Source organism: Pagrus pagrus (assembly GCF_965226575.1).
Source record: "Pagrus pagrus genome assembly, chromosome: 1".
NCBI classification, from domain to species: Eukaryota; Metazoa; Chordata; class Actinopteri; order Spariformes; family Sparidae; genus Pagrus; species Pagrus pagrus.
Genome location: NC_140185.1, coordinates 38,557,664 through 38,575,841, shown reverse-complemented (window position 1 = coordinate 38,575,841; position 18,178 = coordinate 38,557,664). Strand labels below are relative to the sequence as shown.

The window sequence follows — 18,178 nt, the reverse complement described above, 5'->3', positions numbered from 1 at the left end:
ACGCCAATCTAATGATATCATCCCTATTACGATAAATTCCACTACTCATCATATATCGCTATATGCAAATGATATACTTTTATTTATCAGTGAACTATCACAGTCGCTTTCCCATATATTTAAGTTATTTGAAGATTTTAGTAGTATCTCTGGATATAAAATAAATTGGCAAAAATCGGCACCTCTAGCATTAAACAACAATGGAGAGGATCTCACCAAACTTAATATTCCAGCTGTTAAAGGGGACATATTATGCAAAACTCACTTTTTCCTTGCTTTAGTATGTATATTTGCGTATCCGGAGTGCCTCCCCACCCCTTAAGCATGAGTTTCGACAACTAAGTCAGTATTTTGCACCTGTTACGTAACAGTCCGGTCTTTTGAATACTCCAGCCCTCTCGCTGGCTATCTCCTCCCACACTATGCCAGCTACCTGAACGAGGATCCGCCATTTTCTCGTTCTCGTACACGACAGCCTGACCGCTACCATGTACAACCCGAAAGCCAAGCACTGCTGCTCTGTCGTCGGATGCACGGATCCTCCTGTTTTGCTACATCCCCTCCCTACCAAAGAGGATATCAGAGCGAAGTGGCTACATTTTATTTATCAGGGAAACGTCCCAGCTTCAGTGAGCAGAAGCGTTATGGTCTGTGCCAGTCACTTCACGCCGGACTGTTTCAGCAACCAGGGTCAGTGTAACGCTGGACTGGCAACGAAATTGTCCCTTAAAAGATGGATCCATACCCACTGTCGATGATGGAACTGTAAGTATTTAAAAAACCAGTATAGTTTGTGTTACTTTGGCCATTTAGCACATGAGCTAACGCTAACCGTGGGGGGACCTATTATTGCAAATGTCTTGGTCACTTGGAAGCTGGTGATTAACTACACTAACATAAATAATAAATGGCACTATCATACTCCAATTTTTCACAATCACAATTTATTGCTTGGTGGTCGACCAGCAGCCTATCCAATATGGTTAAATTGTGGGGTTCATTTATTGGGACAGCTATTTGATACCAAAGATCTCCGTACATTCCAAGATTTAAAGGAACAGTACAATTTACCTGGTTTTTCCTTTTTTCTATATTTGCAGCTCCGTACCGCCTTGAAGACCTATGGGGTCCCATGGAACTCTGAGTTCTCTAAACACGAACTGACAAAACAACTGTACAATACCACCAACACCAGAGGAACTGTATCAGCATTGTAGTCCAAAATCTTGCAGGCCTCTTACAAACCAATTACAATTCAAACATCTTGGCAGAATGGTTATGGCTTCATCACTTCTGCAACAGCATGGGATACAGTGTGGAAAAATATCATTCAAGCGTCAAAAAATCCCAATCACCAAACCATACACTTAAAAATTGTGCAAGGAACTTACCTTACTCCCAGACTTAGACACCTAATGAAGCAAGAATCATCTCCCCTCTGCCAACTTTGCAAGCAAGGTAGTATAGGTACTTTTACACATATGTTTTGGGAATGCCCTGGAGTACAGTTGTTCTGGTTTCAAGTAACGAAATCCTTATCTAAAATTCTCAACAAGGTGGTCCCATGTTGTCCCGTACTATGTTTATTAAATGATAATTCTCAATTCCCTATGTCAATACATAATAAGAGAATCTGGCTTTCCGGCCTAACAGCTGCAAAGAAAATGCTGGTAGTACGGTGGAAACCACCACATACTCTTTCATTAGATTATTGGTGGCGCCTCCTGTTGGACATTTTAACTCACCCAACAGGGAGGGAGGGAGGGAGGTTCCTATTTTCTTTTTGTTGATTACTGTTGACAGGCTGGTGGAGGTGCATGCATATATTTTATGTGTGAGTGAGTGTAAAAGTATGTATATGTGTGTGTATATATGTGTATATGAGAGTGGGTGTGCATATATATATGTGCAAAGGAACATCTGCCTTGTAATAGACTAAGCCCTTTATACATGTTGATCATGTTTGATTTTTTTTTTTTTTTACAAACCATCACACATGTATTTTTATTTGTGTGTATGTATACATGTGTATGTATGTGTGCATATGTGCATTGATGGTTACACCTTAATTTTGTCAACATCATAATGAACATAAATAATTACATTAGTCTCCCATGTAATTTCCACAAATAACTCACTTGAAGATAAGGTCATCAACGTCGGTCAGTGTTGCTCCGATACTTTTTAGCAGCAGGTTGAGAGACTGAACGGCTGCTACCTCCTGAGCTGAGTCCTCACCGCTGGAGCCGAGAGACAGACTGAGATGGAGCTGAAACATAAAATATAAAAACAGACAGACTGAGATGGAGCTGAAACATAAAATATAAAAACAGACAGACTGAGATGGAGCTGAAAAAGGCAGCAGAGTGAACAATTTTTAGGTTCACAGAAGAAGCTTATAGCTGTATGTCTCCTCACCTTGATGGGTGAGATGTGGAAATGTTCGAAGAAACTGAGTCCTGACGCGTCGGTGAGCGACGCCTCCATCAGCTCCGCCTGCAACAGCTGCAGATCTCTGTCTAGCAGCCGTGACTGAAACACAAACAGCGGCTCCATCACATGGCTAATCGAGGATCAAAACATTTGAAGAGGCAATGAGGCCGATACAATCTGATCGATAATACAGAAATACAATTGAAGAAATGACCAACAATAACAAGACAATAACAAAAAAACACATCAGACATGCTGGAAATAAAATGGCGTACTAACAATAACTAAGTTTAAAAATGACATTTAAAAGCTGTCTCTGATTCTGCAGCTTCAAGTCTTCAGGCAGAGTTCAGACCTGTTGAACCAGGTCTCCTTCAGTCCTGAACCAGGACCAGCAGAGTCCTGCCTGAGGCTCTAACTTAAAGGAGAGCAGCAATTCAGACATTTAAAGCTGGAGTGTGTAAGTTATGTCTGGCGTCATTTGGTCAAAAATCAATAATAACCTTTCAGCATCTTGTAATTCATAGTGTTAGGACAGAACACTGGACTTCTGTGTCTCCTCTTGGCTCTGTATTCAGGCTTTAATATATCAGTGCCGTGCCAGCACCCGTACGAACCCTGAGTGTTCAGCCAATCACAGTTCATTTTACAGAGCAAGCTGTTTTGGGCGTTCCTATTGGTTGCTCGACCAAAGTTGATGTGCATTCACGTTCCGTGAAGGTGCAACGGCGGACGCCCCGGCAGGAAAAGCCGCTATCCCGGCATTACCAACAAAAGCGTACACGGCTAACCAAGCCAAATAAAGGATGACCGATGTAGAGAGACGAGAGTCTAAGAGGGAGAGTGACAACAGACGGAATAAATCGCGTGTAAACATTGGACAAGCATATCCGAGGTGGAGAGAGCTGAGCGATACACTTGACGAGTAATGTTGTGAGTTGATTAGCTTTATGCTAACCGTAGCCAAAGGCTCACAACAGCTACAAGCAAGTCAGAGCCAAAGTCAACGTCAAATGTATTGTCAATACCGTTATATATACACGACATACAGAGGACATGAAAGCATAAAAGTTGGCAGCTATGTGACAGAAAAGTTCTGACGTGAATATCCCAAGCGCTACAGTCGCACGCGTCCACGAGAGTGAAAGTGAAAGTGAGGAGCTACGGAGTCAAAACAGGGAGGGGAGAGGGGAGCGCAGTTGTTTCCATCCCAGTCTCATGCGTTTTTCACATATTCTGCAAACTCCAGATTTAAGTGCATGAAGAGCTTTTTAAAGGAGATCAGTAAAATCTGAAACTGACTGGTAACCAGTGAAAAACACTGAAACACAGCTGGTCTGGTCCTGTTGTGTTTGTGGCTATGTTTGGTACCAGCCAATGGCCTGCGATCATTTTTGTCCTGAAATCCTGAATATGAAGAACTACAGTAATGTAAGATGATATAAAAGCATTAATGACCTTCTGGATATCAGAGAGAACAAAGAACGATCTCCCCTGATGTTCCTCTGTTTTAAATCAAAGGTCATGACAGGCTTGTGACTGCAAGTCTGACATGTGAAAACATGAAGTCAACATGTTTCTGTAAGGTGAGATATACTTCACAGGAACAAAAACTGATTTCAGATTGGTTTTCAGTTCATCACATGAACCCTGTGTGTGTTGGGGAGTTGAACCATCAACATGCTGCCTTGCTCTACCTTCTGTCTGTCGGCCTGCGGGTCAGCAGCAGGTGTGAAGAGAGCCAAGATGGCTCCCAGGAAACCCTGATCGATTTTCACTGCCATCTCCTGAACCAGAGCCATGAAGTACCTGAAGTACACAAACAAAGTACTTATTAACGTTCACAGAGATTATGAGGGACACGGCTCCACATCAGAAAGGTCAGCTGCTGAACATCTCTAACCACATTTAAACTGAGTCACTTCACCTGGGTCACCGCTCTGCTACAGGGGAACATGTTCAACACATGATGCAGCATGGTGCTCCAACAGAACAGTGTTGGGGAGGTGACCAAAACAGAGAAGCTAACAGCTGTTAGCTTGTTTAGGTTCGTACTGCTTGCGACCAGGTTAGTGGTAAGTTGCTGCGTTCAGTGTGTAGGTCGGGAGCTCGCAGCTTGTTCTTGTTTCCCAGAAACAGGGATTTAAAAAGCACAGATAGTGGAAGGAAAGTCTACACTCAGTGAGTCACACAAGGACCGAGGAACCCAACTGACTCATCCTCCATCGACGAGACAGAGCTGAAGGACTTTAGAGAAGACTTGTCCATTTCTCAGGTCACTGCAGGGTCACCAGGTTAGGTGACTAGAGCTAATTTTAAACTGGTTAGAGCTCATTTTAAACTGGTTATGACTTACTTTAAACTGGTTTCCACTCACTCATGTTAAACTGGATGTTACTTACTTGAACTGCATGACGCTGCTGTGCTGGTTGAACCTGGTGATGATGGACACGTCGATGAACGGTTTCGGCTCTGTGGAGACAGAGCTTAGACTTAAAGATCAAACTGAAACACAGAAACTTTTCAAAGAATTAACTTGTCTTAATTTGTGTCTCAGAGCAGCAGAACCAGACGTTGCTGCTCAGACCATCAGTCCCAGTTTGAATCACATCAAACACTCTTAAGATCTTTTGTTCTGGAGAAAATCACTTTTATGATTTCATGTTAAACAAAGCTGGATGAAGGAAACAGGTGGTAAATCTTATCGGTGACAGACTTTCAGCTCCTGGAGTTAAGACACTGAACAGGTGAGATCAAACATGAGAAGTAGGTAATAATGAAGACTCACCTGAGTCCAGAGCGATGGATTTGGGAGGAGGAACAGGATGGAAGACGATGGGGAAGATGGCACCTGGCAGCTGGTTATCCACCTGCACACAAAAGCCACGTCAGCCATTCAAGAGACTGTTTCTGAGGGTGTCTATGTGTTCAGGTGTGTGTTTACCTGCAGCCAGTGCAGCTGGGCCCTTAGGCTGCGCTGGTGCAGCGACTGTTTGAACTCCACCTGGATCCCAGACAGGAAGTTCCTCCTCACCGGGCAGGAATACGGCTGACGCATCATCATGGTGGCTCGGCTGAGGTTCACCTGACGACCAGTGACATCACACACTCTCACCAGCTCTTATTGTGTTTACGCTTGTGTTTGGTGTGTGAGTGTGTGTTGACCTCTGACCTCCAGGTTGGTCTCCAGTTTGACCCAGCCCCCCTCAGTCTTCCCGCTCAGCTGACTCTGGTAAGTTTTCTCCAGCAGGTTGATGTTTTTCTGACTGAATGGCTTCCAACGATTCTTTGGCTTCATCTCCCAGACCACACCTGAGCTGTAACACACACACACACACACACACACACACACCTGAGCTGACGTGTTACCTGTGACGACGCGTTCACCTGGTGACGACGCGTTCACCTCATGACGTGTTACCTGGTGATGCCGATGTAAGCGATCTCCTGCCGGCCGGTGTTGTTGATCAGAGACAGTCCGAGGTTCTGTAGCGACACCTTCACTTCCTGTTGGAACTGTTCCAGCTCCTCAGCCTGCCGAGCCTTCGTCACCACGGCAACATCCTCTGTGAACAGCAGCACCCGCTGACGTCCATCCAGGAAGGAGACCCAGTGGACCTGAGACAGGCTGTCATAGGAGAACTGACCCATCTGGTCCTGAACCACACAGAGACACGCTGACTGTCAGGGGAGGACTGAGGTATTCTGGGATGTTTTCATCTTTAAAAGCTTCACGTAATAACATAGTTTTTATCATTTTTATCTGGTTATAAATTAAGTGATGCTGACATGTTTTCAGAAAGCTTCCTGTCTCCACATCTCGCTCACACTGGTTCTATTCTTGGTCTTCTATTTATTCAATTCATTCAAAGCGTTTGTCCAGTTACTGTACTGATCCAGATTATGAAAATAAAAATGATAGATCACAAACCAACAGACAGAGTACGTTCATGCTGAGGCTGTGATTTTACATCACATTTGTTTGTCACACCAAGTTCTTTGGAACAGTTTTTGCAGTTTTTGTTGTTGATGTTTTGCAATCTCGCAGTTCTTTGTTCCTATCAACTGAAAAATTTAACAACATGGTGTCCCACCTTCAGCAGGTCCAGCTCTCCAGAATGTTCCATGCAGCTCCAGCTGAGGGTTCGGACGCTTGCGGGGTCGTCCCACGCAAACAGCCGAGCCTCGCCGGGGTTCAGCTGGTGAACTGCCGCCGAGCCGCTGAGCAAAAAACAGAGAGGGGGAGATGGTTCCCATTATACGATTTCATCGTACAATGACTCAACTTCAACACAACTCATCATCATGATGTGTAAACATGTGCTGACAAACCTCCTGGAGCCAGGCATGGGAGGGGAGCTCCCCCAAAAAAGAAACAACTCAAAGGACGTGAAATGTTTCTGTGTGTGTGTGTGTGTGTGTGTGTGTGTGTGTGTGTGTGTGTGTGTGTGTGTGCGCGCGCGTGCTGACCTCTGCTTGTAGCTGATGGTGACCCAGGGTGTGTGGTTGAGCAGCAGAGCCGGAGCTGCTCCTTCATAATAATCTGTGAAGCCGATGACGGTGGAGAGATCAGAGATGTTGACGTCCACAATGATCCCACCGCACTGAAAACACACACACACACACACACACACACACACACACACGTAAGAGGCCCTGAAATGTACCAAACTCAGATATGGGAGTCAGCTGATGTGATTGGTCGAGCAGACACTGACCATGTCGAGGCTCAGAAGCGTGCCGTTGTCCTGGCGGTTAAAGAAGAAGAACTTGGAAGTGGATTCAGATCCGACCACACGGACACACAACTTCCCTGAAGGGTTCTCGGGCCACAGAGGGAGACACTGCAGAAACACAACAACACATCAACCACCACACAACATAAATCTTGGTATTCTGAGCTGCTACAGGGGAACATGTTCAACACATGATGCAGCATGGTGCTCCAACAGAACAGTGTTGGGGAGGTGACCAAAACAGAGAAGAGAGTCAGACTGCAGATATAAACCAGAATGTTCCCAGAGAGCAGGAAACACTGGACATGAAGACCTGCTGGGCCACAGTCCTCTGGTGCCATCAGTTTGGTCTATGGAATGGCTCTAAATACTACAGTACCCATGAGCCTCAGCGGCTGTTACTATGGAGACAGTTCCGTCAGCACCACAGCTACTAAACTGATTCAAGTGTGAGAATTTATTCAACAGTTCTCACAGCAATGCTCTCTGGGAGATGTAGTGTGTAGTGTAGTGTCCCACAGACAGACTCAGGCTGAGTCAGGAGTCATATTCACCTCTGTGGAGGAGATGTAGTGCCACCTGGTGGAGGTCTGGCTGGTGACTTCTCCCACCTCCAGCTCGTACGACGACTTGTTCACCAGATTGTAGAAAGGACTCATGGTGACGATCCTGGTCAGGTTAAAACTGCTCATCTGGATACTAACTCCCACCTGGACAAACAAAGAAGAGCTGTGAAGCCAGTGGGCTATTCTCAATTTCAAAAGATAAAAAGAAATTTGTGGCATTTTTGTTGGAAAGTAGAAAAACATGAATCTTCTATCAAAATTGTTTGCCTTCATTTTCCCTCAATCAACTCATCTATGAATCAACTGCTTCAGCGTCACCTTCCTCTTGACTCGACCACACAGTCTTCGTCATCTGCTCGGTTTTCATGGAAACTGTATGTTTTACATGTCACAGCTGGCTTGGAGATTATAATTTAGGTTTTTAAATAGTTACATGACCAAAATGACCAAAATCTTTTATCTGAACAGAGGCGGGTTTTTAGTTACCAGGAAGTCCATGTTGTTGGTGGGACAGCGGACACAGCCGTAACTTCCCACCGTGTCCAGAGAGAAAGCATCAGACCAGGAGCTGGTGGAGACACACAACTGGAGCTGCAACAAACAGCAACACACATGTTTTTATTCAGCGGCTCGAGGAAAAATTAAATCAGTACAAACCCAAATATTTTGTAGGACCAACATAAAAAGTTTACTATGAAGGTAAATTTGGCTCAAGACACACACATTTGGATCCAAACCCAAAAGTTTGGTGGAACCCAAAAGATTTTTAGGGAAAGGATGTGTTTGTCCTGAGAGTGGCGCTGGACGAGAGGTCATGTGATCATTGGAGTCTGAAGTTTTATTAACAGACATATCTGAACCTGTCCAGGTGTTTTCTCACCTTGCTCTTGCTGAACAGGTTCTTCTTCCTGAAGGAGAACAGGATGATGTCTCGGCAGTCGGCCGGGTGTTTGACGTTGACGTCCTCGGCTCGGTACTGCAGCACTCGAGATGTCTTGTTGATGATCCAGTACGGGCTGAAGAGGGACAGCAATAGGCGGCTTGCTGTCCTCGTCATGTGAACGCTCACGTCCAGAGTCATGCTGGTGTCTGAGTCGCAGGTGAGACACACGGCGAAGAACTCTGGCATTTCCTGTTCGATACGAATGTGTCCGTGCCAGTTGCGGCCCTGATACCTTATCAGCACCAACGACATGATCTCACCTGAGACACGAGCGTTCAGGAGGTCCGACGTGCTTCCTTCCTGAAGCTCGTAAGAGTCTGCTGAGCTCTGAGGAGACAAGACCACATCAGACCACATCAGACCTCATCAGTTCAGACCAGACCACATCGGACCTGATCAGACCTGATCAGACCACATCAGACCTCATTAGTTCAGACCAGACCACATCGGACCACATCGGACCTGATCAGACCACATCAGACCACATCAGACCACATCAGTTCAGACCAGACCATATCGGACCTGATCAGATTCCATTAGTTCAGACCAGACCACATCAGACCACATCGGACCACATCGGACATGATCAGACCTGATCAGACCTGATCAGACCACATCAGACCTCATCAGACCACATCGGACCTGATCAGACCTGATCAGACCACATCAGACCTCATCAGACCTGGTCAGTTCAGACCAGACCACAGCAGACCACATCAGACCTCATCAGACCTGGTCAGTTCAGACCAGACCACAGCAGACCACATCAGACCACATCGGACCTGATCAGACCTGATCAGACCACATCAGACCACATCGGACCTGATCAGACCACATCAGACCACATCAGACCTCATCAGATTCCATTAGGTGCAGAAGACGTAAATCTTAAGACTGACTAGTTTGTTTGTATAAATAATGAAGAGAAATTAATTTTGTGGATCATCTCACAGATCTGATTCTGATTCACATAACTTAACAAAAATCATTGAACTTGTTTCTATATAAAGATTTTGTATTGACCTTTTAATGATATTTGTTTTTGTCTCTATTTGTTCTGGTTTCTGTGGTGTACCTCCATCATGTAGCGGACAGTGTAGGGTAGCAGGTTGCGTAGCGTGGCCACGGGGTGGAGGTGGATGACGTAGGCAGGGTCCCAGTCCTCCTCTCCGTGGCTGGCGATGTGTCGCAGGTCGTCAGGGACGGCCAGCGTGCTGACCATGAGCGGCAGCAGGCTGCTGTCGGCCGCTGGACACTGAAGCACCGAGCGCACCTCAGAGCTGCGGTGCACCTGCTCCATCCACGCGACACAGGTGGAGGACGGGCCGTACTGACCATCCAGACATCCCGCTGGACGCACAAATAACTGACATCTGGGGGTAGAGGGGATAAAACTCCACTGTCAACATCATTTGTACACCTGGAGCAACACCTGGAGCTGAACACCAGAGGAGCTACAGACCAACAGAGAGAACACTGAAACTAAACATGCTATAGAAACTCTGGTTACAAGGTTGACGGACGAATATCAACCATAAACAAACATGAAGCACTGACTGAAATGAGACATGAAAACACCGACAGTGCTGCATGCTAACCAACAAACACTTAGTTCCCTCGTGCCTCTGAGCAGGGCAGTGTGAGTCTACCTGTATGTTTCTAAGGCGATGTGAAACTCTCTCTCTGGTTCAGCCTGTCCCACGCTCTGCAGGCTCCTGGATGTTGAACAGTACTTCATGATGGTGAACGGCACAGAGAAGTGATTCTTTATCTGGAAACACAAACAGTGAGAAAGAAGCCGTCCTGCTGTTGGTTAATACTGTCACAGGAATGTGTGCTGAGGTTTGTGAGTGTTTGAGAGTCAGACCTGCAGCGGCGAACGGACAGTGATGACCTTATTGCCGTCTGCAGCGTCGATCTGCAGCAGCACAGAAACCGCTTCCTGCAGCATCGGACCACGGATGTTGTAGAGGCGGCGACCCGGTTTGTCCACAGCAATGTTGGAGATCTCACTGTATCCGGAGGGAACTGCAGGTTCAGAGACACAACAGCCACCTTTAATCTTAATTCACACGTCATCATTTACAGGTCTACAGGTTCTTCTGTTGGACAGTTTCCATAGCCAGATATTAACACCGTCTTGGTCAGCGCTGTCACTCAGTGCTAATGGAATGGTACTGGTCTATTATCTACTAGTGGTGTATGCTAAGTGCTAGCATGAACTCTGCTTCCAAACAACATATTCTGCTGAGCAAGAAAACAGACCAGAGCTGTTGCTTGTCTGTTCCTTCTACATGTAACAGGATGAGACTGTAGTGACAGTGAGGCGTTCTGACCGATGGTGAGGTTGAACAGGCAGCTCTCTTGACGTTGAAGCGCTGACAGTTTTCCTCGTGACGACGGTTTGAACATGGAGTGTTCCAGGTCCATGCTCTGATCCACAGACAGCTCGTGTAGTTTTCCTTGTGCTGCTGGACCCACCGGCCTCAGGTTGGCGCTGTGCTGCACGATGAGAGGAATCCCGAGAGAGTTTCTGATGGTGAAGGGGGCCTTCTCCTTCAGAGAGTAGTCGAAGGTGGAGGCAGTGCCCTCAGAGAATGCCTGATCAAAACAATGAATAATGTTGGTCGATTGCAGGCTTTTTTTCTGCCAGTGGATGAATTAAATAGCGGATCATGAAAAGGATTTCATTTCCTGTTCAGTTGGCGTTTGTCGTTTCTGCTGCACAAAAACTCATATTTTCACTTTCTGATAAAGGCTGTAGAAGATGTGATGCTGTGTTGTACCTTAGCGAGGTTGTGCAGGACGTTGAGGCTGCACTGAGAGACGGTGATGTTCATGGTGTCTTTGGAGCAGATGTTGATGGCAGTGCGAGGTTCTGGAAGAATGACAAAGTCATCCCCGTGGATGGGACTCTTGTCCTGGACCGGGTTGTTCTTCATCTGAAGGAATGAGGACAAAAAGAGATTTTTCATCAAATGTTTTCTCTCCTGATTCGTCCTCCTGGATCCATATTCTTATATTTTACAATCATACAGTATATCTATTTTTTAGAGATGTTCAGATACCTGAACATGTGTATCACCCCTCTGGTGTTTCAACAGATTTACCTCAAGCTCCAGGTTCCACCTGCGTCTGCCGCTGTCGACTCGTTCAATCAGAGGCTCCCACACCGCATGGATCTCATTAAAATAGTTCACCTACACACACACAGACACACGAGCACATGTCAACATTATAAACCATTCATGATCAACATGTTTATTTGTTTCAGTCACCACAGCAGCTGCAGCTTCAAATTGAGTTTGACTCACTGACTCTGATGAAGTCAAAGTTCACAGTGACAGAAACATCTCCAGCCAAACAACACCAGTCAAATGCTAAGTCAAGTTTTCTAAGATCGGTTGAACATGAATTTAATGTTAGGTTAGGTCAGGTGTGAAGGACATGATCAGGTGTGAAGGACAGGTTCAGGGATGAGGGACAGGTTCATGATCAAAGGTGAAGGCCAGGTTCACGATCAGGGGTGAAGGACAGGTTCAGGATCAGTTCTCACCTCCAGCGTCATGTCAGCTCTCAGCTGCAGCAGAGATGACCAGTTTTTGGCTGACCCATTGAAGGAGGACTCAGCCAGCAGCAGAGGGACGGTCCGATGACCCAAACCAGATTCCAGAGTCAACTGGACCACCTGTGGGACAACAACTCCTTGTCAGCTGCAAAAAGACGTGACCACCTTTCAGAATAAAATATTAGGAGGAGCTGAAATGTCGTACCTTGACCTCTGCAGCAAAGCTCTCACCCTGGTTGCGTCCGTCTGGCTCTCCGAAGCTCTCGGTGACCTCGGCGGCTTGGTCAACCCCCAGGAACCAATAGTTACAGCTGTAGATGTTCATGACCGACCAGAGGTCATTGACCTTCGACTTGGACTCCTGCGTCTGCTCGTCACGCTGCTTTGTCGTCATGGCGGCTGTTATAGTCATCACGGTGTTGAGGATGAACGGAGAGATCTGTAGGACAAACTGATGATGAGCTCACTGACCAGCTGGACCCTTGTCCGTCATTTCTGTCACTTGCTGTTGGATTGTTGAGTTCAGTAGACCAATAAGTACATTTTTACAAAGTGTGGCACATGAATGTACCTTGACAATGACTTCCTCCACTGTCACAGAGCCGTTTAGTGGCTGGTTGGGCTGGGTTTTTGTTTCCAGGGCAACTGAGCAGGGTCGCAACACCTATTGAACAGAGTCAGACTGATGAGTCAACAGTTTGAGCTGCAGGTGAAGACATGTTAATGTCACCTCCTGTAGGTCGGGAGGAGAATCTGCAGTCTGGACAACATGTATCTGCTGCTGTGGCCCCACATATGACCTGCTGCTGTGTCCCCACATGCATCCTGCTTCTGTGTCTCCACATGTGACCTGCTGCTGTGTCCCCACATTATCCTGCTGCTGTGTCTCCACATGTGACCTGCTTCTGTGTCCCCACATGCATCCTGCTTCTGTGTCTCCACATGTGACCTGCTGCTGTGTCCCCACATGCATCCTGCTTCTGTGTCCCCACATTATCCTGCTGCTGTGTCTCCACATGTGACCTGCTGCTGTGTCCCCACATTATCCTGCTGCTGTGTCCCCACATTATCCTGCTGCTGTGTCTCCACATGTGACCTGCTTCTGTGTCCCCACATTATCCTGCTGCTGTGTCTTCACATGTGACCTGCTGCTGTGTCCACATATTATCCTGCTGCTGTGTCTCCGCATGTGACCTGCTGCTGTGTCCCTTAATGTGACCTGCTGCTGTGTCCCCACGTGACCTGCTGCTGTGTCCACACATAATCCTGCTGCTGTGTCTCCACATGTGACCTGCTGCTGTGTCCCCACATGTGACCTGCTGCTGTGTCCCCACATGTGACCTGCTGCTGTGTCCCCACATGTGACCTGCTGCTGTGTCCCCACATGCGACCTGCTGCTGTGTCCCTGCATGTGACCTGCTGCTGTGCCTCCACATGTGACCTGCTGCTGTGTCCCTGCATGTGACCTGCTGCTGTGTCTCCACATGTGACCTGCTGCTGTGTCCCCACATGTGACCTGCTGCTGTGTCCCTGCATGTGACCTGCTGCTGTGTCCCCACATGTGACCTGCTGCTGTGTCCCTGCATGTGACCTGCTGCTGTGTCCCCACATGTGACCTGCTGCTGTGTCCCCGCATGTGACCTGCTGCTGTGTCCCCACATGTGACCTGCTGCTGTGTCCCCGCATGTGACCTGCTGCTGTGTCCCCACATGTGACCTGCTGCTGTGTCCCCGCATGTGACCTGCTGCTGTGTCCCCACATTATCCTGTTGCTGTGTCCCCACATGTGACCTGCTGCTGTGTCCCCACATGTGGTCATGTGATCTTACAGTGGTGACAGCCTTGGCCTCATTGTCTCGGATGAAGGGGCAGGCAAGGACCTTGAGCTCTCTCAGGTTGGCTCTCATATTCTGTGTCCCATCGTCCTCAATTTGCAGGGTGAAGTCACACTGAAACGAGGCCACGAGGGCAGGGGCGTCAGCCTTCATCAGACTGGCCACAAACACCACCTCCGGGTCCACGACCACAGCCCGAACACGAGTCCTAACTGTTGGTGCTGCAGAGAGAAGATGAGGTGTACTCAAGATGTCAGAACAGGTTAGATCCTACTGTAGTTTATATTTCTGTTTATTTAGTTTGTCTGAATCTTAATTCTTAATTATTGTTATGATAAATAATAAAGAGAAACACAACTCTTCAGGTAACTCTAAGTTCTGTATCATAGTCAACTGGACGTTTCACGTCTCATCCAAGAGGCTTCTTCACTTCTGACTAACTAGAGGAGCTGCAGGCTTTAAACTCTGTGTGGGAATGTCTTTACATCGTGTGGGAATGTCCTTACATAGTGTGGGCCTGTCCTTACAGAATGCGAGAGTGTTCTTACATCGTGTGGGAGTGTCCTTACATAATGTAGGAGTGTCCTTACAGAGTCGTTAAGGACACCTGTGAGCTCTGAGTTTCAGAATCGTCAGGGCCACTTGTGGGTCGTTGACCCAACTGGCCTTCATGTGGGTTATAAGGTCTAGGTGAGCCCAGGTGCGTAACATGACCTGGATGAGTGAGAACCTTCATCAACACAGAGAACTGTGTGTCACAAACAGTTTGTCTGTTCTGTCTGTAACTGTTGCCTTTCAGCTGAATTATCAACATTATCTACTCACATGATTCACCTGCTGATCTGAGCATCAATTGAAGCAGACATCATCAATAATTGGATAGTTCAAAAGGACTAAACTGAGATTTACTTAACATTTTAAATATATTTTACCTCAGTGGTTTCCAACCTCATACCACGTCTAAGACCAACCTTCTTAGATCAATTTAAAGCATTCGTATTTGTAAGACAAAGTAAAGATTAGAACAAATTCTCAGAAAACTAAGCCTGATTCTGTGCAGCAGATTCTGTTAATCATCTTTGTTTTTTTTTTTAATGTTTCTTTTTGTTAGATATAGGCAGACCAGCCCCCCTTTGTGTTGGTTTCTGGGACTCACCAGTCTTGGCGTCGGCTCGCGGCTCGGTGGTCTGTCTCAGCGGCAGTCTGTCGCTTGCTGCAGAGGTTGGATATGAACTCTGTGGCAGAGCCTGCAGAAAGAAATCTGTGACGGCCATCAGAAACTCCACGCTGGCACACACGTTGAGTTTCTGCAGAACAGCCACCACCTCCCGCTCTCCAGCGCTCTGTCGATACGTCACATCGATCATCGCCTCAGAGCTCTGCTCGTCTCTCCGGCCGACCATCCTGCAGAAACACAACAGAGTTAACACAGGCTTCACTGAGACTGAGACCATAATCAATATCATTAAACATTGATAAACAAAAGATTTACAGCTGTCACTATGTTAGCATGTCCGAGCGGCCAAGGGAGGCAATAAGGAGATTTTTCCGAAACTAACGATCCAAAGACACTTTTATTTTTCTCAATACTCACAATTCACAATTCCAACACCTACACCAACACTTTCAGACTGACTCCTTATATACATTGTTTCTCCGGTAATTGAGCTGGACTATAGCATTCGTACAGGTAAAATCAGAAACATACACATATTTAATAACCCCACTATTTACACAACCCATTACCAGAAAATATATATCATCTTAATAACTATTAACACAACCCAAAATAAACCTCTAAATACCCATATCTATCTTACATTAATTAAATACATATTTACACACCATGAAACTCCCCTCCACCTATATTCCCACTTGTTCCACTCCCTCCCGGAACTATAAGGTGCGCGTGTTCCTGGGGAACTCTTTTGCCCGCACACCTTGGGAGACAGGAAGATCCGCGGAGGTAAGCTCATGCAAACCATCAATTCTTACGTTTTACGTTCTTCTTTCAGTTCGCTCTCCATTCAATTATCAACCAAGGTAAATCCACTTAACTGTCTCATTCACAGGTGAACACCGGAACGCGTCCGCCCCGTGTCCCTCCCCGTGCAACGATCATCTCCGTCATTGTGATGTATCACCCCAATCAATTCCTTTAAACCATCACCTGGTGCGTCTGTGTTTTATCCAAATGTGTGAATGCTTACGAGTCTTTTACGTGACAATCATCGTAAACGTCACTCTGTGCGTAGTGACGGCGGCTCGTCGTCACACACTACAAACCACCTGTTTTACATATTTTGCAGTAAAGTGAAGTTTGCTGGAGTAAAACTGTTGAGGATTATTTAGTGAACAGATGTTCTGTTCTGACCAACACAAAAAATGTGAAGCTAAAGAACCACAAGGTGTCAGCAGAGGTCTGGAGTCAATCAACCTGCAACCAAACTAACACTCTGAAGAAGAAGAGAACAGAGGAGGAGTCATCTCTTCCAGACATTTCTTCTTCTCTTCCTGAATAAACTAAGATTCATCAGACACACTCTCAGACAGGCTGAGAGAAAGCAGAGGTCATGTTACCGTGAGGTCACCCTCTCCATGCCCATCCTCAGGTCGTCCAGAGTGCAGGCGGTGAGGATCGTGGTCACCTCCATGCTGCCGTTGGTCAGGATCCTCCCTGAAGTCTTCAGGAGGTGGAGGGTGAATTCACCCAGTCGGAGGTTCTCCTGGTGCTGCAGGTCTGACGGCTGCACACAACAAGAACAACAATCAGACACAAGGTCCAACAACCAGAGGGCTGATCCTAAACCAGCTGATCCTAAACCAGCTGATCCTGGACCAGCTGATCCTGAACCAGCTGATCCTGTTTGAGGTGATTCAGGCCGTCTTTAGGATCGGTCGGAACTTTAGGATTTTCGTTTTCAAAATTAATCCAAAAATGAAATGGTATTTATCCCGAAGAATAGAAAACTGATCGATGATAAAGTCTTATGATCACAGATCATCACTTCAGTCAACTGAGACCTGGAAGCCCTTGTTTTGTTTTTCGATCACCTTACAGGACCTGCTCATGATGATTATTACATATTCTTACATTCACAACTGTTTCAAAAAAGAGTTTTAAAAATATGTTTCTTTATCTAGCCGCTTTCTTAACAAATAGAGACCAAAAAGCAAAAGCCATGTTTCCAACCAAGGCACCCAGGAGCTAGTTTAGCAAGAATTAAAAGGTTCTTTCAACCCGTGATTGTCCGTGTTTCCACCGCTGTCTAAAGACTGCAAGGATTTGACAAATTAGTCTGCTGACGTATGAAAAAGTGAGTGATGATGTTGATCATTTTGTGCACCACGATACAAGAATGATCTTTAAACCCATCTGATTAATGCTTTTTATCTTACTCCATGTTACAAAAACACATCTAAGAGAGCTCCACATGTGACCTGCTGCTGTGTCCACATATTATCCTTCTGCTGTGTCTCCGCATGTGACCTGCTGCTGTGTCCCTTAATGTGACCTTAAAACACTTAAAACAGTGACATTATCCAGGAGGAAGAGCTGATCGCAGGAGCCAATCAGCTCTGAGTAGGAGAAACTTTATATGTGCCTGAAAGGCAGAATCCACATCAGTGTTGGACATAAGAACGTCATGAAGAGCAGACAGACGGTTCAGGATGACACTCGTTTCCTGTTGACATAATAAAAAATCCAAAATCAAAAGAAAAGTAAAAAAGCTGCTGACTTGTCTTTCATCAATCTTCCACGAGCTTCCTCATCGAAACATCAGGAGGAAATGCACACAAAACTTTCCAGAACACTGAGAAAACCTAATCAGGAGTCTAACTAAAACCCATCAGCAGCTGTTCTTTATGTTCTGACTCACCTGATTTGGGTCATTGTTGTACAGAACCAGTCCAAGAGACTCAATGTTGAAGTTAAACTTCATGGTCTCAAGAGCTCCGTCCTCCTCTTCCTCGCTGATTGCAGTCGGCTTCCCAACATCACCTGAGCATGTGAGTTATATTCAAGATTAATAATTAAGGTTAATAACACACATCATATCAACAAAACACTGAAAGATCAAAAAACATCACAATTAT

At 46.1% G+C, this 18,178-nt stretch overlaps 1 protein-coding gene across 7 annotated transcripts in view; it reads right to left on the bottom strand.

Annotated features, from left to right (window-relative positions):
- The window catches only part of vps13c (vacuolar protein sorting 13 homolog C), a 73,257-nt gene that overhangs the window by 17,311 nt on the left and 37,768 nt on the right, over positions 1-18,178 (bottom strand). For all 7 annotated transcript variants that reach the window (XR_014622429.1, XR_014622430.1, XM_084350760.1 and 4 more), the window contains 27 exons: positions 17,962-18,083; positions 16,661-16,827; positions 15,237-15,484; positions 14,075-14,301; positions 12,818-12,910; positions 12,452-12,685; positions 12,235-12,366; positions 11,789-11,878; positions 11,465-11,620; positions 11,015-11,279; positions 10,546-10,706; positions 10,328-10,449; positions 9,754-10,051; positions 8,616-9,005; positions 8,222-8,326; positions 7,724-7,879; positions 7,152-7,277; positions 6,904-7,037; positions 6,528-6,654; positions 5,855-6,090; positions 5,606-5,750; positions 5,378-5,518; positions 5,222-5,303; positions 4,836-4,905; positions 4,131-4,242; positions 2,419-2,532; positions 2,139-2,269 (listed from right to left, as the gene is read on the bottom strand). Coding sequence is in view for 5 of the 7 variants with exons in the window: in XM_084350760.1 (XP_084206886.1) it covers positions 2,139-2,269; positions 2,419-2,532; positions 4,131-4,242; positions 4,836-4,905; positions 5,222-5,303; positions 5,378-5,518; positions 5,606-5,750; positions 5,855-6,090; positions 6,528-6,654; positions 6,904-7,037; positions 7,152-7,277; positions 7,724-7,879; positions 8,222-8,326; positions 8,616-9,005; positions 9,754-10,051; positions 10,328-10,449; positions 10,546-10,706; positions 11,015-11,279; positions 11,465-11,620; positions 11,789-11,878; positions 12,235-12,366; positions 12,452-12,685; positions 12,818-12,910; positions 14,075-14,301; positions 15,237-15,484; positions 16,661-16,827; positions 17,962-18,083 (4,384 nt within the window). In the remaining 2 variants the exon portion in view is untranslated. The remainder of the gene's footprint in view (positions 1-2,138; positions 2,270-2,418; positions 2,533-4,130; positions 4,243-4,835; positions 4,906-5,221; positions 5,304-5,377; positions 5,519-5,605; positions 5,751-5,854; positions 6,091-6,527; positions 6,655-6,903; positions 7,038-7,151; positions 7,278-7,723; positions 7,880-8,221; positions 8,327-8,615; positions 9,006-9,753; positions 10,052-10,327; positions 10,450-10,545; positions 10,707-11,014; positions 11,280-11,464; positions 11,621-11,788; positions 11,879-12,234; positions 12,367-12,451; positions 12,686-12,817; positions 12,911-14,074; positions 14,302-15,236; positions 15,485-16,660; positions 16,828-17,961; positions 18,084-18,178) is intronic.